General features: G+C 37.7%; 1 protein-coding gene across 8 annotated transcripts in view; it reads right to left on the bottom strand.

Moving 5' to 3' along the window:
- ZNF644 (zinc finger protein 644) overlaps positions 1 to 26,103 on the bottom strand; it is a 117,566-nt gene that overhangs the window by 52,423 nt on the left and 39,040 nt on the right. For 4 of the 8 annotated variants that reach the window (XM_047785332.1, XM_047785336.1, XM_047785333.1 and 1 more), the window contains exon 2: positions 20,752 to 20,812. In XM_047785332.1, the coding sequence (XP_047641288.1) occupies positions 20,752 to 20,795 (44 nt within the window). In that variant the 5' untranslated portion in view covers positions 20,796 to 20,812. Of the gene's footprint in view, positions 1 to 20,751; positions 20,813 to 21,942; positions 23,146 to 23,337; positions 23,495 to 26,103 lie in introns of those variants that run through there. The other 4 variants (XM_047785335.1, XM_047785331.1, XM_047785329.1 and 1 more) reach the window with 3 other exon arrangements.

The raw sequence follows: 26,103 nt of genomic DNA, 5'->3' as shown, positions 1-26,103 counted from the left end.
CAGAAATACTGTACGGTCTCACCTACAGGAGGAACCTAAAAACAAAACACAAGCCAAACTCAGAGAAAAAGAGACCAAATTTTCGGTTACCAGAGGGAGGGGGTGGAAGGAAGGGGAACCGACTAACCGGGAAGCTTATGTCGGAATGTACATACTTCCACTTATACTAAGATAAATATGTATTAAGGTATAATGTACAACATGATAATACTATAGTTAACACTGCTGTATAACATAAATATGAAAATTGTTAAGAGAGAAACATAAGAGTTATCATCAGGACAATTTTTTTTTCCTTTTTTCTCTTTTTTTAGTGTAATTATACGAGGTGATAGACATTAGGAAAACTTACCGTGGTTGTCATTTTATAGCACATGTAAGGCAAAACGCTAAGCTGCATACCTAAACTTATGCAGTGATGTATATCAACTGTATCTCAATGAAACTGGAAAATAAAAACAATCATATAGAAAAAAAAATATGCAAAAATTAACTGCATTTCTATACAATGATCAGTCCAAAAAAAATTTGAGACAACAATCTCATTTTTAATAACATCAATAAGAATACAACATATAGGAATAAACTTAACCAAGGAGGCCAAAGACTTAAAAACTATGAATATTGCCAAAAGAAAGTAAAGACAATAAAAACAAATGGAAAGACATTCACTGTTCATGAATCAGGAGACTTATTATTGTTAAAATGTCAATACTACCCAAAGCAGATTTAATATATCTTTATCAAAATCCCAATGGTGTTCATTGAAGACACAGAAAAATTCACCCTGAAATTCACATAGAATCTCAATTGACCACAAAGAGCCAAAACAATCTTAATAAAGAATAACAAAGAGGTGCAGGTTTTACGCCTCCTGATTTCAAAACTCACCACAAAGTCACAGTGATCAAAACAGTTTAGTATTGGCTTACAGACAGGCATATAAATTAATGGAACACAACAGAGTCCAGGAATACACTCTTCACATTTAGGGTCAAATAACTTTTGACAAGATTGCCAGTGGACATAGCTTTCAACAAATGGTGCTAGGAAAACTGGATAAACACATGCAAAAGAATAAAGTTGGATTTTTTTACCTTACACTATCTATAGTCTGAAAGTTTGTGTCCCCCTTGTAAAATTTCTATGTTGAAATCCTAATACTCAATGTGATGGCATTAAGAAGCAGGGCTTTAGGGATGAATGAGATTAAAGCCTTACAAAAGAAGTTCTAGAGAGTTTCGTTGCTCCTTCTGCCATCTGAGGGCACAATGAAAGGTCAATGACCCAAAAGAGAGCCCTCACTCTTAGCCTGAGTAGCCAAGTTGGACCGAGGTGTTAGGTAATCTGGGTACCCCATATTTGAGACCGGCATCTGAGATGGGAGCAATCGTCTGGGACTAAGCCCTTAATTGTGGGGTCTGCACTAACTCCAAGCAGTTAGTGTCACAACTAAATTGTGGGACATTCAGTTGGTATCTGGAGAGTTAGGTAAGTGTTTGGAGTTGCAAACACGCCCATAAAAATTCAACAACAAAGAAGGAAACAAAGTAATCAGCTTTTGAAAGCTAATAAAGAAAAAAAAAATCTTAAAATTAACCCGAGAGAAATGACAAATTATCTATGGGGGAAAACCAATATAAATAAAGGCAGATTTCCCATCTGAAATAAGAAGGAAGTGACACAGTATTTTTCAGGCACTAAAAGAAAAGAACCATCAACCACAGATACTATATCTAGTGAAATAATCCTGTAGGAATGAAAAGGAAATAAAAGTATTCTTAGACAAAGAAAACCTAAACTAAAAAAAAAATTTGTCATTAACAGACCTACCCTTAAAGACTGGCTAAAAGAAGTTCTTCAAACAAAAGAAAGAATAAAAGAAAAAAATCTTGAAGTATAAGAAAAGAAAAAAAACAATAAAAAGAAGTATGAATACCTAGAACAGACTATGTTTTTCATTAATTTTTAAAATTCCTTGGATAACTGAAAAATCATGCCATCAGATACTCAGGATAGGGATATTTACAGATGAGGAAAGTAAGGGGAAAGTAAATGGAATTGAGGTTTCTAGACTTCACTCTAACTGGTAAAGTGTTGAAACCAGTAGTCAGTTAAGTCACATATACATATTTAAACAGCCAGAGGAACCACTATGAAAATCACACAAAGAGATTCAGTTGAAAAAAACCACTGTAAGTCAGTCATGATGGAATTCTTAAAAAACTGTTCAGTAACCCATAAAAAAGGAGATAAAAGAGAAAGAGGAAAAATAACCAGAGGAAAATATCAAGAATTACCTTAAATGTAAACGAGGTAAATAAATCAGTCAAAAGAGAGAGTGGAGAGCGTTAAAGTCTGCAACAATGATGGCGTAATTGTCTTTCTTTTTCAGCCTTATCAGTTGTGTTTGGTGTATGTGAAGGTCTATTATTTGCTACACACACATTTGGGATCGTTGTGTCTTCCTGGTGGATTGCTCCTTTATCATTATTTAATGTCCTTCTTGATCACTAGTAATTTTCTTTGTATACCACTACTAGAAAGAAAATCAGCCAAGAATATAAAAAAATCTGAACATAATCAACCAAGAGAATCTACCTGATATATTTAAAACACTCCTCCTAAGTAATTAAGGAATACATACTTTACTCAAGTGACCAAGAAACACTCATGAAGACAGTATCTTCAGCAATAAAACAAACCTGAACAGATTTAAAAGAATGGTAATCACAGAGAATGTGATCCTTGATCATAATTATGGAATCAAACTAGAAATCAGTAACAAATAATAGGAAAATCTCTATCAACTAAAATCTAAACAACATACTTCTAAATAGCATAGGGCTCAAAAATTCTCAAAGACAATTTTAAAAAATACAACTTATTGAAAATGAAAACATAACTTCTCAAAACATGAGAGATACTGCTAAAACAATGCTGACAAGGAAATTTAAATTTATACCATTAAATATTACATTCAAAAAGAGAAAGATTTCATATTAATAACAGAAAAAGAATAGCAAAATAAACCCAAAGCTAGCAAAAAGAAGGAAATAATAAATACAAAACAGAAATAAATGAAATTAAAAACAGAAAAATGCCTGAGGGAGTTCCCGTCATGGCTCAGTGGTTAACGAACCTGACTAGTAACCATAAAGTTGCAGGTTTGATCCCTGGCCTTGCTCAGTGGGTTAACAATCTGGCATTGCCATGAGCTGTGGTGTAGGTTACAGACGCAGCTCAGATCCCACGTTGCTGTGGCTCTGGTGTGGGCCGGCAGCTACAGCTCTGATTAGACCCCTAGCCTGGGAACCTCCATATGCTGCAGAAGTGGCCCTAGAAATGGAAAAATGACAAAAAAAAAAAAAGAAAGAAAGAAAGAAAGAAAAAGAAAAATGCTTGAAACAAAAACCTAGGGGTCATATACAATAGGTGCTTATTAAGATTACAAGGTAAATTCTCATCAGAAACCATGGAGGCTATAAAGTACTGGCATGATATTTATAAAGCACTGAAAGAAAACACTTGTCAACCAAGAATTCTATACCCAGTAAAATTATACTTCAAAAATGAAAGAGGAATTAAGATAGTCCCAGATAAACAAAAGCTGAGAACATTCATCTCTAGCAGACCTACTCTAAGAAATGCTAAAGGGAGTCCTTCAAACTGCAATGAAAGGATAGTATACAGTGCTTCAAAGCCATTTAAAAAAAAAAAAAAAGAATAATGAAAGAAAACTCCACAAGTAAACATAAAAGGCAGTGTTAATATATAAAGACATAACATAGGACAGTAACAAAACAGAGGACCAATGAAACTGAATAGAAACAGAGTTTTTACACTATTGAGACAAAGGTGGTATTAATTCAAACTAGATTATTATAAGCTTATGCTGTTAACCGTAATCACCAAGGTAAATACAATAAAATATTCGAGAAGTACACATAAAAGGAAATGAGAAGGAAGTCAAAATGATGCACAATACAAAGATAAATTAAATGCAAAAGAAAGCAGTAATGGATAAAACCACCACACAGATTATCAATAAGGAAATGGAGAGCAACATGCTAGACCAATAAGTCCTAAGTGACTTGCACAGAATCATCTACCCAATAACAGTATATATATTCTTCTTAACTGAATGTACATGGAACATTCCCCAGGTCAGACCAAATGTCAGGCTATAAAACCAATCTTAACAAATTCAAGAAGATGCAAATGATACATATAACTTTTCTGATAAAATGGAATGAAACTATAAATCAACAACACAAAGAAAACCAGAAAAAGCACAAATCTGGAAATTTAACAACACACTCTTAAACAGCCAATGAGTCAAGAAAAAAGACAAATAAAGGCAGTGCCAAGAGGTAAGTATATAGTATAGATATTTACATTAAACAATGGGAAAGATCTTAAATAAATAACCTAAATTTATACCTCTAGAAATTAGAAAAGAAAAACACTAGCAGAAAGAAGGACATTATTGAAGATTAGCACAGAGATAAGTGAAACAGAGAAGAGAAAAGTAGAAACAACAAAACAGGAGTTTTGGAGTTTTGCAGTGGAATCTCTGCAGTGCCAGGACACAGGTTCAATCTCTAGTCTGGCACAGCGGGTTAAAGGCTCCAGTGTTGCTGCCACTGTGGCTCAGATCTGATCCCTGGCCTAGGAACTCCACATGCTGTAGGGCATTCAAAAAAGAAAGGAAAAGCAACAACAATAACAACAACAAAACAAAGATTGACTTTCATTAAAAAAAAAAAAAAAACCAGCAGAACTAACAAGTCCTTAGCCAGATTAACTACGAAAAGAAAGATTCAAATAACTAAATCAGAAATGAAAGGGGACATCAAATGCCACAGAAATAAAGAAGATTATAAGAGAAAGCTAGGATCAACCACACACCCCCAAATTGGATAACCAAAAAGAAACACAGTCCTAGAAACAATCAACTTCTGAAGATGGAATCATAAACCAATAAAAAATTTAAACAGATCTATAATTAGTAAAGAGACTGGAGTTCCCGTCGTGGCGCAGTGGTTGACAAATCCGACTAGGAACCATGAGGTTGCAGGTTCGATCCCTGGCCTTGCTCAGAGGGTTAACGATCCGACGTTGCCGTGAGCTGTGGTGTAGGTTGCAGATGTGGCTCGGATCCCACGTTGCTGTGGCTCTGCCGTAGGCCAGTGGCTACAGCTCCGACTGGACCCCTAGCCTGGGAACCTCCACATGCTGTGGGAGCAGCCCAAGAAATGGCAAAAACACACACACAAAAAAAAATTAGTAAAGAGACTGAAGCAGTAATTAAAACCTTCCCAACAAAGAAAAACACAGGCTAGGATGGCTTCCCTGGCAAGTTCTACCAAATGTGTACAGAAGAATAAACACCTTTTATCTTGAAACCCTCCCCAAAACTTGAAGAGGAAACCAGCACTGCCCTGACACCTAAACCAAAGACACAAGAAAAGTAGAGCTCAATATCCCTAACAGATGTTGATGTAAAAATCCGCCACAAAATACTAGCAAACTGACTTCAACAGCACATTAAAAGAATTATTACATGACCAAGTGAGATTTACTCCTGGAACACAAGCATGGTTCAACACATGAAAATCAATCCATGTAACTGAGATACTCCAGTATCAATGTACAACAATGTAAGATACTATATTATCTCAGGTGATGCAGAAAAAACATCAGACAATGTAATACCATGAAGAAGAAAACTCCCTCGACATAGTAAAGTCCTTTTATGAAAAGCTACAGCTTAACATCATACTAAATAGTGAGAGACTGAGAGCTTTTCCTCCACGATTAGGAACAAAACAAAGCTGTCTGCTCTCGCTGCTTCTATTCAACACAGTACTGGAAGTTTCTGCAAGAGGAATTAAGCAAGAAGAGATAAAGACATTCGAATTGAAAAGGAAAACAAGAAATTACCTCTGGCCACAGATAACATGACCTTATGTAGAAAATCGAACAGATACCACAGAAAACTACATTAACTAATAAGCAAATTCAGCAATGTTGAAAGGTATAAAACCAACACACAAAAATCAGGTGTGCTTCTATACACTAACAAAGAACAATCTGAAAAAAAATTAAGATGACAATGTCATGTATGATAGCATCAAAAAGAGTAAAATACTTAGGAATAAACTTAAACATGGAGATGAAAGACTTGTACACTGAAAACTACAAATACTCTTTTTTTTTTTTTTGCCTTTTTGCCTTTTCTAGGGCCGCTCCCGTGGCATATGGAGGTTCCCAGGCTAGGAGTCAAATCAGAGCTGTAGCCGCTGGCCTACACCAGAGCCACAGCAATGAAGGATCAAAGCCGCATCTGCAACCTACACCACAGCTCATGGCAACGTCAGATCCTTAACCCACTAAGCAAGGCCAGAGAGATCAAACCCACCACCTCATGGTTACTAGTCAGGTTCGTTAACCACTGCGCCACGACGGGAACTCCTACAAATACTGTTTTGAAAGGAATTAAAGAAAGAAAACAATAAACTGAATGATAGCCAGTGTTCATGAATTGAGAGACTTGTTTAAGATGTCCAAACTATCCAAAGCAATCAACATATTTAATTCAATTACCATCAAATTTCTAGTGGCATTTTTTTTTTTGGAGGAGGAGATAAATTCACTCTAACATTTATATTAAAGCTGAAGGGATTCCAAGTAGCCAAAATAATTTTGCAAAAGAAAAACAAAGTTGCAGGTCTTATATTTCTGATTTCTAAATACATCACAAAGCTGTGGTAGTTAAAATATTCTGATAGTAGCATAAAAACGGACAAAGAAACCAAAGGAATAGAAGAGAGAGTCTAGAAACAGACCGACGTATATAGTTAAATGATCTTCAACAGGGATGCCAAGAAGACTCAAGAACAGACAGTTTTTCCGAAAACTATAGCTGGGAAAACTGGATAAACATAAACAAAAGGATGAAACTGGATTCTTATGTTCAGTATTTACTCAGAAGGGGAGTTCCCACTGTGGCTCAGCGGGTCAAGAGACTGAACAGAATCTATGAGGATGCAGGGTTGATCCCTGATCCTGCTCAGTGGGTTAAGGAACTGGCACTGCCCCAAGCTACAGCTCCAATTCAACCCCCAGCCCAGGAACTTTCTTATGCCACACTGTGTGGCCCTAAAAAGAAAAAACAACAAACAAAAAAAAGGGAATGAATCAAAGACATAAACATAAGACCTAAAGCTATGAAACTCCCAGAAGAAAACATAATGGAAAAGCTTCATGACATTGAACTTGGCAATGATTTCTTAAGATATGACACCAAAAGCAGAGAAAACAAAAGCAAGAATAGGCAAATGGAAGTACATCAAACTTTAAAAGTTCTGTGCATCAAAGGAAACAATCGTCAGAGAAAACAATGCGATGTATGGAATGGGAGAAGATAATAGTTAATTATATATTTGATAAGAAGTTAATATTTAGAATATATAAATTATTCCCCAAACTCAACAGCAATAAAAACCAAATAATCTAATTACAAAACTGGACAAAGGACTTGAATAAACATTTCTCCAAACATGATCTACAAATGGTCAAAAACCATATGAAGATGCTCAATATCACTAAGTAACAGAGAAATGCAAATCAAAACCATACTGAGGTTCCACTAGATGGTTCTATCAAAATAACGTGTTGAAGATGTGACAAAATGGAAACGCTGTGCACTGTTGGGAATTTAAGTGGTAAAGAAGTTGTTAAAAAAAAAAAAAAAAACTGTATCAAGGTTCCTCAAAAGATTAAAAATAGAACTACCATATGATCCAGTAGTCCCACTTCTACATAATATCTAAAGGAAATTTTAAAAGGAATTAAAGAGATATCTGTGCACCCATATTCAAAAGAGTCAAAGACACGGATGCAACCCCGATGCCCACTGACAAATGGGTGGATAAAGGAAATGCAGTATGTGCACAGAATGGAATACTACACAGACTGTAAAAAGGAAGAAAATGACATCACATGCTACAAAGCAGATGAACCTTAAGGACATCATGCTAAGTGAAAGAAGCCAGTCACAAAAGAGAACTATTGTGGGATTCCACTTGCATGAGGTATGTAAAGTAGTCAAATTCACACAAACAGAAAGCAGAATGTGCATACCAGGGCCTGAGGTGGGGGGGGGGAGGCATTATGGTTTAATGGGTATGGAGTTTCAGACGGCCAAGATCAGTAAGCTCTGGATTTCTGCTTAATAACAACACAACTATACTAAACACTACTGAATTGTACACTTAAAAATGGTTACGCTGGTAAATTTCACATTATGTGGTGTTTTTTTCAACCACGATTTTTAAAAGGGCAGTAATAAAGGAAATGAGGACTAAAAGAGATGTAAGATATACATACAGAAAATAGGTAAATAGCAAAAGTCCTTACTTATCAGTAATTACTTGAAATAAACTCACCAATGATAAGGCAGCAACTGGCATAATTTATTTAAAAAATGATCTAACTATATCAGTCCACAAGATTCACACTTACCATGAGAAACATAACTGCTGTTGAAAATCAAAGGATGGAAAAAGATATTCCATGTGAATATCAACCAAACAAGAGCTAGAGTTGCTATACCAATATCAAACAAGATAGACTTCAAGTGAAAAACACTGTCACAAGAAACAAAGGCCATCATATACTGAGGTAAGTGAAAGAATATATATTGATTTTCGTTATGGAAAACAAGTATAAACATATATGCACCTAAAACCAAGCCCAAAAATATATGGAAATATTAAGAGAAATGAAAGAAGACAGTTCTACAATAACGGGTGGTGGATACATCATTACCTCATTTTCACAATAATGGGTGGGAAAATCCAATAGAAGATCCGTAAATAAATGAATATCCTGAACAACAGTATCAGCTAGACCTGACAGATGTATCCATAACGTTCCACTCAAAAAACAGAGTATTTATCTTCTCAAGTGCACAAGAAACACTTTCTAAGACAGACCATATGTTAGGTCATAAAGTAAGTCTCAATATATTTTAAGAGTGAAGTTATACAAAGTATCTTTTTTGACTACATGGAATAAAACTAGAAATTAATACTGGAAGGAATCCTGGAAAATTCACAAACATATGGAAATAAAAATACCCTCTTAAGTTACTGATGCCCAAAGAAGATACCATGAAGGAAGTAAGAAAACACTTTGAGTTACAGGAAAATAAGATCACAACATATTGAAACGTGGGATGTAGGAAAAGCAGTATTCAAGGGGAAATTTATACTACAAAAGCCTACATTAAAAAAGAAATATGTCATGTCAATCACTAACTTTACATATTAACCAACAAAAAATTAAATACCTAGCGAAGTGACAGAAATAAAAATTAGAGTGGAAATAAACACTTGAAAAATAACAGAATCAATGAAACCAAAAGTTCGTTTCTTGATCAATAAAGCTGAAAAAAAGCTTTAGCTACAATGACCAAGAAAAAAGAGAGAAAACTCAAATAACTAAAATCACAAATGCACGAGGGCCACTACTACCAACTTCATGGAAATATGAGGGCTGCAAGTGTATACACTACAATCAATTAATTGTATACCAGCAAATTAATAATCTAGATGAAACGGACAAATTCCTAGAAAGTCACTTTTGGTAGTTTATGTGTTAACAAGAAATAGAGAATCTGAAAAGATCTACAATAAGGGATTGATTCAGTAATTTAAAAAAAAAAAAATTCCCCCCAAAAATTCCCAAAATTGTCTTGGGAAAAGCCCAAGACAAGACAGTTTCACTAGTGAACTCTTCCAGTCATTTAAAGTGAAATTAAGAATCAATCCTTCTCAAACTGTACCAAAAAGGAAGGAAACACTAACAACTCCATGAGGCCAGCGTGACACTGGCGTCAAAGACACTGAGAAAAAACCAGACCAACATCACCACTAACACAGACGCAAAGACCCCACTGAGACACCAGCACAGTAAATCCAGCACCTACTAAAATGACTACATATCACGACCACTTGAGGGTTATCCTAGGAATTCAACGCTAGTTCAGGAAAAGAAAAGCAGGAGTTTGTGCCGCGGTGCAGTGGGTTAAGAATCACTAACGAGGTGCAGGTTCAATCCCTGCCCGGTGCAGTAAGTTAAAGGATCCGGTACTGCTGCAGCTATAGCGTAGGTCACAGATGCGGCTCAGATTCAATCCCTGGCTCAGGGACTTTCACATGCCACGGCTCAGATTTAAGCCGGCCGTTAAAAAAATAAATAAAATCAATCCATGTATCATACCACATTAATAAAATGAAGACCAAAAACCAATGCAGTATCTAAAACACCTGACAAAATTCGACACCCTTTCATGACAAAAACACTCAATAACGTATGAATAGAAGGGAAGTTCCTCAACCTCATAAAGCACATCGATGAAAAATTCATAGCCAACATCATACTGGACAGAGAAAGACTGAAAGCCTGCCTGCTGAATGCAGGAACAAGGCAAGGATGTCTGCTCTCCCCACTTCTATTCCACTCCCAAGTATGTATTCCAAAGAATTAAAAACAGACATTCAAATGAAAGTACACAAATGTGCATAGCAGCACTATTTACAATAGCCTAAAAGTGTAAGCGAACCAAATGTCCAAGCACAGATGAGTGGATAAAGAAATCCGCACAGCCGTGAAATCGAATATTGCTCAGGCATAAACAGCAATGAAGTACTCGTATGCTACAGAGTCGATAGGCCTAAAAACATGATGTGAAAGAACTATAACCCAAAAGGTTGCATATGTCGTATGACCTTTCTGATAGGAAACATACAAAGTAGGCAAAATCACAGCAATATAAAGCAGATTCATGTTTGCCAGGGCATGGAAGGACAGAGGAACGAAAGCTGACTGAACTCAGTGGGTCCCAAGGGCCTCCGCCTTGGGAGCAATGAAATATTTTGGAACTGGTTAGCAGTCACAGTTGCATAATATTGCAAATCTACTAAAAGGCCACTGAATTTTATACTTTTTCATTAATAATTTATTTTAGGTGAATTTTACCTCAAAGGAAAAAAAAAGTGACTGCATTTCTATACACTAACAATGAACACATAGAATCTGAAATTAAAATCGCAATACCACTTATAATCAATCCAAATAAAATGAAACACTCAGGCATAAACTTAACAAAATATGTAAAACATCTGGATGCTTAAATTACACAGGCTCATGAAAAAAAGTCAAAGGGCTAAATAAATAGAAGATAGAGTGAAGACTCAACATAGTGAAGATTTCATCCTTCTCAAAACAATCTGTGTTTAATGCACATCCCAGAAAAGATTCTGGCAGAGATAGGAAAGATTATTTTAAATTTTATATGAAAAGACACAGGTCTCTGGAGTTCCCGTGGTGGCTCAGGGGAAACGAATCTGACTAGCATCCACAAGGACACAGGTTCAATCCCTGACCTCGCTGTGGGTTAAGGATCCAGCACTGCCGTGAGCTGTGGTGTAGGTTGTAGATGCAGCTCAGATCTGGGGTTGCTGGGCTGTGGGGTAGGCCAGCAGCTACAGCTCCGACTGAACCCCTAGCCTGGGAACCTCCATATGCCCCAGGGGCAGCTCTGAAAAACAAAAACAAAAAAGAAAAGATACAAGTCCTAGAATAGCTAAAACAATCTTGAAAAATAAAGTGAGACATATTCTATCCTAAATTAAGGCCTACTACACAGCTACAGTAGTCAGGCCAGCATGGTGCTGGACAGACATAAAGAACAAAGGAACAAAACTGAGAATCCAGAAGTAGATCCACACAAATATGATCAATTGATTTTTGACAAAGATCCAAAAGCATTTCAACAGAGGAAAGACAGCCTTTGCAACGAAATGGTACTAGAGCAATTAGACAGTCACAGGCAAAAACAAAAACAAAATCCTTGAATTGAGCCTTACAATGTATTAAAAAAAAAATTATCTCAGAATGGATCACCATGGACTCAAATGTAAAATGCAAATCTATAAAAATCTTTTAGAAAATTAAACAAAAAACATCTTTGGGATTTCAGGTAAAGAGACTTGACACCAAATGCACAATTCAAAAAGTAAAAACTGATGGACCTCTTAAAATTTTAAACTTTTGCTCGGCAAAAGACTGTTTTAAGAAGATACAAACACAAACTACAGAATGAGAGAAAGTATTTACAAACTCCATATCTGACCAAAGACTAATAGGTAGAATATATAACTCTCAAAACTCAACAGTAAAAAACCCAAAAACCCAATGAATGAATGGTAAAAAACATGAATGGATATTTTGCCTAAGAGGATATAAAAATGCAAATAAGCAGGCACAGGAGGGGATGTTGAGCATCATTAGTCATTAGGGAAACGCAAACTGAAAGCACACTGAGATATCACCAGACACCCTTCAAGATGGCTCAAGTTAAAGAAGGAAAATGACATCTACCACCTAATACTGGCAAAGATGTGGACAAACTGGATCACTCACACGTTGCGGGAAAACAATGTGGCCATTTCTGATAAAACTAAAAATGCAACCAGCATGCAACCAAACCACTGTACTCTGGGCATTTTTTCTAGAGAAATGAGGCCAATGTTTATATACAAACCTATACACAAATCTTCATGTTAGCTTTATTCATAATGGCCCCAAACTGGAATTGACCCAGACATCCTTCCATAGATGAATAATTAAACTGTGTGACAGTCACACCATGGAATACTACTTAGCAATAAAAACAAATGAACTAATCAGTGGATATATAGAAACTCGCATGAATTGTGAAGAAATTCCGCTGATTGAAAAAAAGCCAATACCAAAAGATTACATACTGAATGATTCCATTTATACAATACTCTTGAAATGACAAAAGTATAAAAATGGCAAACAGATTACTATTTCAAGAGATTAGGGATTAGGGGAAAGGAAGAAAGTTGGCTATAAAAAGGCATCCTTGGAGTTCCCGTCATGGCGCAGTGGTTAACGAATCCGACTAGGAACCATGAGGTTGTGGGTTCGGTCCCTGCCCTCGCTCAGTGGGTTAAGGATCCGGCGTTGCCGTGAGCTGTGGTGTAGGTTGCAGACGCGGCTCAGATCCCGCATTGCTGTGGCTCTGGCGTAGGCCGGTGGCTCCAGCTCCGATTAGACCCCTAGCCTGGGGGAGCGGCCCAAGAAAGAGCAACAACAACAACAACAACAACAAAAGACAAAAAAAAAAATAAAATAAAAAATAAAAAAATAAAAAGGCATCCCTGGGGAGGGTAAATTAGGAGTTTGGGATTAGCAAGCACAAACTATTTTATATAGAGGAAATAAACAACAAGGTCCTACTGAATAGCACACAGAAGTTAACAATAACTGAAATGAAAAATTCACTAGAACGGAAGACAGAGAGGTGGAAATCAATAAAGCAGAATGGAATAAAGGAAAAAGAATGAAAAGAAAGGAGGAAGCGTCTACAAGAACTCTGGGACAATATTAAAAGCACCAACATTCACATTATAGGGGTGCCAGAAGCAGAGAGAGTTAGGGCCAGAGAAAATATCTGAAGAGATAATAGCTGAAAACTTCTCTAACACGGGAAAGGAATCACTCATTGAGAGTACCATATGGAATGAACCCACCAAGAAGGAACAGCCCAAGACACATATTAAGCAAACCGACAAAAATTAAAGACAGAGAAAGTATTGAAAGCAGCTACAGAAAAGCAACAGATAACATACAGGGGAACCCTAGTAAGGTTATCAGCTGATTTATCAGCAGAAACTCTGCAGGCCAGAAGGGAGTGACACAATATTTTTAAAGTGATGAATGGTAAAAACCTACTCTACCCAGCAAGGCTCTCATTCAGATTTGAAGGAGAAATCAAAAGCTTTACAGACAAGCAAAAGCTAAGAGAATTCAGCACCACCAAACCAGCTTTACAACAAAGGCTAAAGGAACTTTCTAAACAGAAAAGAAAGGCCACAATTGCAACTACAAAGGAGAAGGCTCCCTGGTGGAGGCGAACACAGTAAAGGGAGGAAACACCCACACAAAATACTTTACCAACACCAGCAACGGGGAGAAGAGGAAGGCACAAATGCAGCATCCTGGAGAAGCATTTGCAATCAAGAGACGAGCAACTTAAAACACTCACATACGGACTGACATTTCCACTCAGCTATCTCGAGCTACTCCAAGCTTAATGCAGCTAAAACGTAGCTCTTATTCTACATAAACCTGCTTCGTCTCTATGGTTCCCATCTCCTAATACCGCAACAAACACTGGTATCATCCTCCACCCCTTCCTACTCTCCTACCACGGATTCCACTACAGTTAATCACCAAAGGTGCTCTGTCTTGTTGTCTAATCTCTCTCAAATCCAACTGCGTCTCTTCCGTTACCACCATTCTCAAGTCAGGCCTCTTCCTATTAACGGGTCATCCTGATTCCAGCCCTGCTTCTCCACTCATCTGCTGTCCACATTTTAACTCCTCCACATTTCTAGAGCCCAGATTGATCACATCACTTCTTCACACTCAAACTCTTTCAGTGGTGCCTCATTACTCCGTTAATCCAAACTCCTTTAAGTTATATATAAGATCCTCAATAGCTCACGCCTTACTCCGTCTCATCTCTTGACACGAGCCACTCCTCGCATCCTCACCCCACGGAGAAGGCCACGCTGCAGATGCATCACATTTCTTTCAGTTGCACCAATCTTCCTCTTCTCATCATGTCACATGCCATTTCCTCTACCAGTAGCGGTCCTTCCTCAACTTTTTATCTAGATAAATCACCAAAGGTTCCTCTAAGTTTGAAGTGTCACTTCTTCTGAGAGGCCTCTCCACTCATTCCATAAATCTTAATCAAATGCCTACCATAAGTAAAGTACTGTCCTATGTGCTTATACCAATAAATAAAACAGACATAGTCCTGGAAATCCAGAACACAGACCAGCACAGCATTAATCACACTTGAGTGTAATTATACATTTACCCACCTTTCCTCCTCAGATAGTAACTAGTATCAAGTAAAAGCTACAACCAATTCAACTATAACAACCAGTTCATAAAATCCTAAATGAATTAGTAAAACATTAAACAAATATCGACTGAGCACTATCATGAGACAAGCAGGCCCACAGTCCTCAGCCTAGCTAGAAGACCCTAAAAGATTTCAAATGTCTGCTTTAATGGTCATCTCAAAAGAACAGGAAGATCAGAGGTCAGAAGACTTAGTTCTAACTCAGTCTTGGCAGTTATCTGCGTGACCTCAAGATAGGTTTTAAATTATTAAACCTCATAACCTTAAGTGTAATACCGTAATATTTAAATTAATGACCAGTATAGAGACTTTCACAGTATAATTTATTTGCTGGTGGGTTCAAAATCAGGCTTGGTAAAAAAGTTTGAAAAACCAAACAAGGAAGTACTTCAAGCAATGAGTTCCTAGTCTGTAGTAAACTGCAAACTTGAATACACTTAAGAAAATGCCAGTAACTCTGACAACATGGACATGCAGTTAAATGAAACTGTTTCACAAAATAATCTCTGGAAACTAAATTGAGAGCTTTAGTGTGCAGCCCCTCTGCCCATACTGCCCTAAGGTCATCCTATAATCAAGATTCTACTCTTTCTTCAGGCACAATTCAAACATCACCTTCCTTCTGTGAGGCCCTTCTCACTATCGTCCTGCAAAATTCCCTCCTTAGTCCCATTATACTCCCTACACAATCAGTCAGTAACCTGTTTATGACTTAGGAACTGATTACAAAGAACTGCGAGTCTAGTTACCGATGCACACTTAACACATAATATAGTGCCTCTAACATTATGTTTCAATAAAGACTTACTGAACGTCTTGTTTTATTTAGCGCCTTTATTTACAGTTTAGACCTACTAGAGAAAGCTAAACTGCAGCAAGTGAAAATTGTTTGGTCTGATGGGGCAACTTAAGGGTTCGCTGTTTACATATTTGAATGATATCTGCCCCTTAAAAGTTTTCAAATGCTTCAGCTGCAAGAGACAACAGATTATGCTATTAATCTAGACTTAATTTACCTAATACTTAGTAATGACTTTTGTTTTCTTTTCATAGACTATGCTAACATTAGTTTCTAGCAAACTATAAAGAATCTCATTATGAGAAAATATTTATCATAAACAGTTTTATGAAGGAAACGAAGAACACAAGCAATTTGTTCATTCATTATTAAGTAAGTGAATGCAGTACATAAAACAGGAAGGAAGGTTAACTGATGGATTAACAATAAAGAAATAACCTTTTGCAAATTATAATGTTCTCAATAGAATTAAGTTATGATGAAGGTGACATTTCAAACCTTTGAGAATCTCCCAAAGAAATGCAGTCAAAGAAATACCACTTTACACTGACTATAGACTGGCAAAGATAAAAACACTGCTTAATACTTAGCAGAGCATGAAACGAATATTCCCAAAACTGCTAATAAAAATATTAAGTGGTACAATCTCATCTGAAATATACATCAGAAATTAAAGTGCACACATATCTGACCCAGCCATCCACTGCTACAAAATTATCCTACACTCACACAGTCGTAATGATATAGTCAAGCATATTTACTGCAGCACTGCGCACATAAGCAAAAGAACCTGAGATTTACCCAGTAACTATCCATAACAAAACAGTTTTATTACATGCACTGCATATATGGAAAAAATGTCCATGATATATTGCAAATGGGGAAAGAATGACGGCAGAATACATACTCACAGGGAGTACAATGCCGAGTGAGAAGGAGAGTTTTACTTATTATTTTAAATATTTCAGGACTATTTGCTGATACATTTAAGTGTATGTGACCTTTATATTTTAAAAAAAAGCTTTGAAAACACTAAATGTTAGCAATATATTTGGACAAGGTTGAAGGTACACTGTGTAATCTTATCGAGAACAAAGAACAAATAATTTCATTAATGAAACAGTTCACACTACAACAAAGGGCAGCACAACTACAGTACTAGTAACAAACAGAAGCACAGAAAGGCTAATTGGGAATTAAGAAAATTAAACCAATATAAAAATTCATGAAGAACTTTAAATCCTTGGATTCAGGAATTCTGCAAAGTGAAAAGGCTTATTAGCAGCAGCCGACTATGTTAAATACTGATATGCAAAACAAAGAGAAAGAGTCTGAAACTGAGGTATACCTAGCAGCCTCTGAGAAGAAAAACTCATCTAAAAACACGTAAGAGACACGTAAGTTAAGCAATCACAAGGGTAAACGTCTCTGAATACTCAAATTTTAGCCACAAGAAAACCAAGCACATTTCATATCCAGGATGAAATAAAAGAAATAACTGAGGTTCTGCATTCGCTAAGAATCTGTGTCTAAGAAAATCTTTGCAAGAACACAGAAGGAACAGCATGAGATGGGGTCAACGCCTAACTCTACGTTCAAGCTTTACGGCAGAAGCTGGAGAGGAAAAGTAACAAATTGATCCCAGTGGGGAGAACTTTCCCACGCTTTGGACTTGCTGCAAGGCAATAAAGCGTCAGGCGTAAAAACCCCTCAGGTGGCTCTGAGAGTCAACCCGACTAACCCAGTTTCAAACATGGACGAAAACTAGCAAATGCTTTACAGTTTTTCTCAAGTTTCGTTTCCTAAGAAAGTACACTGTTTATATAAGTTACAGATCTATAACGATACAGCAAAATGTTTAAAAATAATCCTCCGCAAGCAGCAACCCCGACGACGGTGCAGTTTCTTCCTCCACTCCAACAGCTGCTCAGCCTCAGGAAAGCGAGGAGAAGCCTTCTTTGCGTCTTAAAGGTGTGACGAGTTCTTCCTAACCTTCTACTTTTACTAGTCGAACAACATCTTTTAAAATCTTTAAGGAAACAACTAGGAAAAGCTCGCTAAGGGAACACTATTGTAGCAAACACTCCAATTCCCAAGACATGAATTAATGCCTTCATTTGGAAGAAGTAATCAAAATCAACAGTGTCACTCAACCTTCCTTCAGGTCTGGACTAAGAACAGTGTTAGCCACTTTATTCCAACGAGACTGAAAGAAGACCAGGAGGTTTTCTTATTTCTCTCCCCAAAATGCCTGCAATGCTACCTCTGGACTGCCTGCATGCTCCGTCCTACAGTCCAACAGCCCCTGACGTGCCGATGCCTTCATCCCATTTCAGCCAGTACTCTGAACCCCTGTTTGTCAGGGAGAGAACTTTGTGGGTTATTCAAGGTTTAACAAACCACTAACTCTACACAGTACTCTGGCACTGTGCTAGATAAATAGTAATGGATGGCATCTACCTTCGAAGAGCTCAGGGTCTAGTGAAGGAACAGAGAGCTGCAGTGTGGTGAGGCCTGGCTCCAAGGACAAGACAACACTAGCTGGAGACGGACTCTCTCAAGAGACACATGACAACCAGAAGAAAGGACACTGGCAGCTGGGGAGGCAAGGGGCCGGGGAAGAAGGACAACACATACACAGAGCTAAAACTAAGAATATGAACAGCATACTTAGTTTGGTCAAATAATTCTAGGCACCCGGAATAGCTGCAGTGAGACCCATATACATCCCATTATGAGTTCACATTGTATGGCTCAGGTGACGGGGGACAATGAAGGAGAAACCAGGAGAAAGCAAAGCACTGCAGAAAGTTGGCAAATGTGCTCAGAGACATGGAGAATATACGAAACACAATTACAGAGGAAATACATTAAAAATCTGTATTACATCCATATAATGGAATATTACTCAGTAATAAAAAAAATAATGAACTACTGATACTCACGACAAGGAAGAAACTCAAAAACACCATGTTGAATGGCAAAAGCCAGATGCTGAAGAGTACGTATTATAGAATTATACGTAAACAAAGTTCAAGAACAAGCAAAACGAAGCCAGGCAGGTGCATACCTCGGGGGAAGGGCTATTAGACTGGAAATGAAAGAGTAGGAGGAACTTGCTGGGAAAATGACCACGTGCATTTGGAATCACATGGTAGTTGTGCATGTGAACACACGTGTAAAAACATACTCACCTCCATACTTTAAACCGTACACGTTTTACCGCCCACACCCTAACAATAAACACGTAAATTACATCAACCAAAACCAAAAATGCGTGTGTAATTGTGGTTGAATAAGATGACAAAGTTAAACCAGTGTCACCCCATGAACAATGCTAAACTTCAAGGAAATCAGAAAAACACTCTAAGAGACACTGTACTCAACTAGCAAACAAAACCACCAGAAAACGTATAGCTTCTTCTCTTCAGAAAGATATATAAGCGTTTCGTATAATAAATGCTGTAAAAATAAAGTTGCTAAAGAAAAAGAAATAGCTCACTATCAACCAAAAAGTAAAAATTTTCTAGATAGCGGTTCCTACTTTATAAGAAGTATAATAAAGATTAATAAGGCATGAGAAGCACTTAACACGGTAAGTATTTTCCAAACTACCACGACTATTATTACTACATAATAAATACCAATGAACGGGAAACTTTGCTTCAAACTATGCCTAAACCACTTGTTGAAAATACATTATTTAACTGCATATTACTCAACTATAGCACTTCTCATCCTGGGCTTTTTTTTAAAAAAAACATTGAGATTAGCAAGTTTTTTGACAGCTGAACATTGAGTTAGATTACAGAAAGACCCAACTTGGCTGCAATTTGATCAAAGCATTCTTGTTAATCTGCTTATATCCTGAAGCCATGTTCATTTACCAAGAGAGAGTAAAGTGCACCTTTTTAACATTTCAACAACTTATTAAAAAGCATTCTTTCACTTATCAGTCTTAAAGTACATGATCACAATTCAAATCTCTGAGAGTCAACAGTCTTAAAAAACTAAAACAAATTAAAATATTAAATTAGAAGAGTCCCTCAGTAGAAATACAAAAAATATTAAAATAATCACTTCCAATTCTGAACATTATATTAACATAAAGGAATCGCATTTTGGTAAATTTTAAAAACTGCAAAATTGCTGCGTTTTTGTTTTTTTCTTTTTTGTCTCTTTAGGGCTGCATTTGCAAGCATCTGGAAATTCCCATGCTAGGGGTCGAATCAGAGCTACAGCTGCTGGCCTACACCACAGCCACAGCAATGCAGGATCCTTAACCCACTGAGTGAGGCCAGGGATAGAACCCATATCCTCATGGATACTAGTCGGGTTCATTACTGCTGAGCCACTACGGGAACTCCCTGTTTTTGTTTCTCTTTTTGGCCACACTGCAGCATGCAGAAATTCCTGGACCAGGGATTGAAACCAAGCGACAGCAGTGACAACGCCTTAACCCACTGTACCACAGAGAACTCTTGCAAGTGCTTTGTTAACGTAAATAAGAAAGTACAATTCACAAAAGCAAAGACTGCTCCAGTACTATAACCCAGTAAGAAGGAAACAAAGCAACCTAGCAATTCTCTTACTCAACTGGTTTCCGAGTGGCTAAACCAAATACCAACTTGATCTTCTAACATGCTTAACAGTCACTAGAAACTGCATACTTAAGTTAATCGCAACATATAAGAAGGGAAACTAAGAATTTAGTTTCACAGTTTGACAGCTGTACTTTTGCTTCCATCAAATCAACTCAACCAAGTGCATCAAAAAGTCGGCTCTTCAAATTGCAAATTTTTATTTAAAAACTGAGTTTGGATTTGGAAGCACACTTTTACAACACACATTTTTTATATTATTACTCTCTTGCATTACTTTGATATGTAATATTTAACAGTCATTTTCTACTTACCTAGATTTTGTCTTATTAACATCTCGCTGCAAGAATAATCTCATTCGAAATTAAATCAAACCTGAAAGAATATAAGACAATCACTTAGTTTTTTGCTTGAGGTGTTCAGGTATGAATAAATACATCTATGATACACTATTCTTTTAAATTAAAAACGTATAAAGTAAATTATTTTTGCAACTAACACCCATTTGAAAACGTGTTCAACTAAAACATGATCATTTTAACATTCAGGAAACTATTTGCTAAGTACTTTTTTTTTTTTGTCTTTTTGTCTTTTTCTAGGGCTGCTCCTGCGGCATATGGAGGTTCCCAGGTTAGGGGTTGAGTCGGAGCTGTAGCCGCGGCCCTACACCACAGCCACAGCAGCAAGTGATCCAAGCCTCATCTGTGACCTACACCACAGCTCACAGCAATGCTGGAACCCTCTGAACAAGGCCAGGGATCGAACCTGCAACTTCATGGTTCCTAGTTGGATTCATTAACCACTGGGCCATGATGGAAATTCCTGCTAAGCACAATTTTTTGAGGAACAGTAATCTATTCAAATGAGAAACTTTCAGTTCTGTTTTCATTAATATTAATAACATGGCAATAGCAATAATTAAAATCAGTATTTGTTACTCAAACACACACTTCTATCTATAATCAATGTTTATCTAATATTATTGCATACATACCAAAAAATACACCAAAAAGTTGAAAACAAAGCAAAAAAAAAAAAACAGCATGAACTGGCATAAAAGTACATGCTAATAGTAGCCATAATGATAAAATATTTATTAATGCCAGGGAAGATTATTCCAGACAACATCGTATATTAATTCTCTCCTGCTTCCTCATTTAATCTTCAATATAATAGCTGTGATTCCACCTGAACACTCCATTGGAAATTTACTTGTCAAAAATCCACCCACCCTTAATTTTATCACATTCCACACGTTCTGAAACGCAGCACGTCCCACCCTGAACTCTACAACCTCCCCGAAACCAGCCTGTCACTCTTCTGAAAGCACCAATTCTCAAAAGATGGCCCTGCCACACCAGCCACCACCCTCAACCCGAGGAGTGTAACTGGTCCTATTTCCAGACTCACTATCGGCTCCCACGCACCCTCCCCAGACGAGACTCCTCCGACGAGGGTCGCCCGAAGACGTCACTCCGGCGCTTCGGGTTCTCCCTGAGTCTCACCAGGGACCGGGGCCTCGTGTGTCCAGCCCCGTCTTGGCGCTGTTTCCTCCGTGCTTCTACGTATTCAGCCCGTCACCTCCCAGAAGAGCCCTGTGTTCCCGCGGCTTCCAGACCTTTTCACACGGAGACCTCCGCCCACGTTCTGTCGATCCTCAGCTTGGCGCACACCTTTCTGCTGGTTTTTCAATATTTAGCTCAGTCACGGTGGCAGCCCCTGCTTTAATTTCAGCCATAAAGCTGTGTTTCTCAATGGCTACAGCATCTAGGGATAGTTCTACTTCAATTCTGTTTACAGGTCTCTTTTCTGAGCCACAATGTGGATACACTGAGGAAAAGAATTCATTTATCTCACTTGGGCACCTTCACTCAAGAGCACATAACAGTAAAAGCCTAACAATGTAGGAGGAATGGAAGACTGGAAATTTCTGTGGCATCCCCAAGTGGACATGACGATATACAAGACAAGGAAGTAACATTCAGGCGAATGAACTTAATCCACATTTTCAAGGGCTACAGAAAAAAACTTCTATCATTTCCAGATCCAGTGCAAAGTTACTTTATAAAATGTCTACATCTAAGTCAAAACAGAACTGACAAAAATTAGCCCAGTGAAAACCTGTATTAAGTAAATGAATTAACTGGTACTGCTATCAGTGCCAAGACATCGGTACTAAATGTTTGTATCCCTATGGAAAACAAAGTCTATAGATGCTAAATCTTAGACTACTTTAAGCATTAGCAGTAAGCGGAAAAACACGGGAAAGGAAGGCAAATGTGGTTTTAATACTAATAATGTCAGTAATCTAGAGACGTGCTTCTCAAACTTCAGGGTGCTTCAGCATCGCCCGGAGAGCTTGTCAGGCACAGATGGCAAGGCCCTAGCCCCAAGAGTTCCTAATTCCGCAGGTCGAAGACTGATCATTTGCATCTCTACTAAGTTCCTAAGGTAAGGCTGATACTTCTAGGACCACCACTGTAAACCACAAACCTAGAGTTTTCTGCATAAGGTCCCGAAGAGATGAGAATATTCTGCCACCCACTGCCACCAGCTTTTACCACCCAGAACTGGATACAAACGAAACCATAACTCAAAGTAAGAACATCAGAAGTCTACCGTAAGTTGCTCAGTGTAATAGGCTAAAAAAATGGTCCTGCAAAGATATCCACATCCTAATCTCTTGGACCTGTGTGAATTTTACTTTATATGGCAAATTAAAAAAAAAAAAAAAAGCATCTTTGCAGATAGAATTAAAGATTCTGAGAAGGAGAGATTATCCTGGATTATCTGGATGAGCCCCAAATACAATCATAACGTGTAAGAAGGGAAACATGGAGAAATTTAACTACTCATAGGACAAGTGAAGACAAAGCAGAAAGAAATTTGAAAACACTGGCCTTGAAGACTGTAGCCACAGCCAGGAATGCCAGCAGCTACCAGAACTGGGACGAGGCAACGAACATTTTCCTCTTAGAGCCTCTGGAGAGAGACCATCACTGCTGACACCTTCATTTCTGCCCAGTGATACCGGTTTCAGACTTCCAGCTTTCAGAACTGTGAGAGAATTACGTTTCTGTTATTATAAGCAACCCAATTTCTGGTAATTTGTTAGAGCAGCCTAGGAAACTAATACACTGATGGTGGTAAGTTCTCTAGAAGATAAATCAGAAGCTCTACATAGAAGACGTTATGAACTGAACTGTGTCCCCATACAATTAATACGCTAACACTAACTCCCACTGTAACTGTATTTGAACATCGGGTCTGTAAGGAGGTAACTGAGGTTAAGTCGGCTCATAAGGGTGGGGCCCTAATCCGCTAAGAGTGCTGTCCTTACAAGAAGAAAAAGAGACATCGTGAATTGAGCACAGAGGCAAGGCCGCGTGAGGACAGCGAGCTGGCCACCGTCTACCAAGAGAAGGGCCTCAGAGGCGACCAGACCTAACTCCCAGATCTTGAATGTCCAGCCTCCAGCTCTGAGAGAAAATGCATTTCTGTTGATTCAGCAGCCCTAGCAGACTAATACAAAAGGAAATACATATTTGCACCACAAAGTAAATGTACTTAATGCCACTCACCTGTACATGCTACAATGTTTAAAACACTAAACTTCATTATACGTATATTTTAGAATGAAGAAAAATAAAAGCATACACAAATGTCACACACAAAATAACTAACTTTGACTTCAGCTGTTTAATTGTTTTTACCTTGCTCTGTTCACAGTTACATTTACAGTCTAGGGGGGAAAACCCACTTTTAATTGTATTCGTTCCCCCAAAGAGACAAACCAGGCCATTTAAAATACTATTAATTTTTTTAAGTGGGATTTTATAAGGAAGTTTGATAGAAAGCTCCTTTTAAATCCATACCTAAAAAGCACAGTCTATTTAGGATATTCTTCAGGTGAGTACCAGGAGGGAGATCCAGGAAAGAGAAAAACACTTAAAGCAACTGATGCAGCTGGTTTTGCCTCAAAAGGTACATTTTAAGAGAAAACTGCAAACTAGAATGTCAAATATACACTTCCAAAACCTATAATCCCAGCCTAAGCATAAGAAAAACATCAGACAAATTCCAATAGAAGAAAATCCTGCGATATCCCTAACTAGCACTCCTCAGCACCGTCAAGGTCATCAAAAGAAAAGTCCTGAAGAGCCTGTGGAGAAGTGACGGCCCAACGTAACACAGTACCCTGGATGGGATCCCGCAAGAAGAACAGAACATGCGGTAAACCAAGGAAACCCGCATAAACGATGCTCTTTAGTTAAGAGCAGTGTAATGATACCAGTCCATGAAAGGCAACAGTTGTATGCAGGAGGGAGGTACATACTGACAAGGCATGAGCATATTTTAGAAAAAGAAACATGGGCAGATCAGAAGAGCCTTCAGAATTAAAGTCAAGATGCAGCAAACACACAAAAATACGTACAGGGTAGACCACAAAACAAGTCTTCACGAATTTTAAGACTGAAACCACACAACTACAACTCCACAATGAAATGAAATTAGCAATCAATAGCAGACAAAAAACTGGATCCACAAATATAAGGAAATTAAACAACTAACTCCTTGGAGTTCCCGTTGTGGCTCAGCAGAAATGAATCTGATGAGTACCCATGAAGATGCAGGTTTGATCCCTGGCCTCACTCAGTGGGTTAAGGATCCGGTGTCACCGTGAGCTGTGGTGTAGCTTGCAGACGTGGCTTGGATTCATGTGGCTGTGGCTGTGGTGTAGGCCAGTGGCTATAGCTCCCATTCAACCCTTAGCCTGGGAATCTCCATGTGCTTCGGGTGTGGCCCTAAAAAGACGGGAAACAAACAAACAAACAAAAAACGAACTCTTAGACAACCAATGGGTCTCAGAAAAAAAATCACAAGAGAATTTAGAAAATATTAGGAGACAAATAAATATGAAAACACAACATACCAAGACTAATAAGATGAAGTGATGGCAGTGCCAAAGAGGGAAGTTTATGTTTCTGTTCAAAAGGGAAGATCTTAAATCATCAACTTTATGCCTGAAGGAATTAGAAAAATAAAAACAAACTCAACCAAAAGTTAACAAAAGGAAGGAAATAATAAAGAACAAAGTAGAGATAAAATAAAGAACAGAAAAATAATAGGAAAAAAATTCAACAAAAACCAAGAGTTAGTTTCTCTAAAGGACCAACATAATTAACAAATTCTTAGCTGGACTAAGAAAATAAGAGAGAAGAGTCAAATAAAATTACAAATGAGAGAGGGGACATTATAATGAATGCCAAAAGATTCTAAGAGATCTCCATGAACAGTTAGATGCCAACAAAGTGGATACCCTAAAAGAAACAGATAAATTATTAGAAACACACGACCTATGATGACAATCATAAAGCATTAAAAATCCCAACGGACTTGTAACCGGGCAAGGAGACTGACGCTGTAATCAAAACCCTTTCAATGAAGAAACGAAGAACCAGATGGCTTCAGTGGATAACTCAACCAAAGAGTCAAAGCATTCTCCTCAAACTCTTCTAAAGAGGTAAAGGTACGAGAACATGCACAAACTCATTCTATAGGTCAGCATTAACCTGATGCCAAAGCTAAAGACTAAAGACAAGAAAGGAAAACTACAGGCTATTTCTGATGAGTATCAGCAAAAATCTTCAACAAAATACTAGCAA

Source organism: Phacochoerus africanus, chromosome 6 (genome assembly GCF_016906955.1).
Source record: "Phacochoerus africanus isolate WHEZ1 chromosome 6, ROS_Pafr_v1, whole genome shotgun sequence".
In the NCBI taxonomy this organism is placed as follows: Eukaryota; Metazoa; Chordata; class Mammalia; order Artiodactyla; family Suidae; genus Phacochoerus; species Phacochoerus africanus.
Note: the sequence above shows the minus strand (reverse complement) of the source record. Positions and strands in the feature narration are given on the sequence as shown.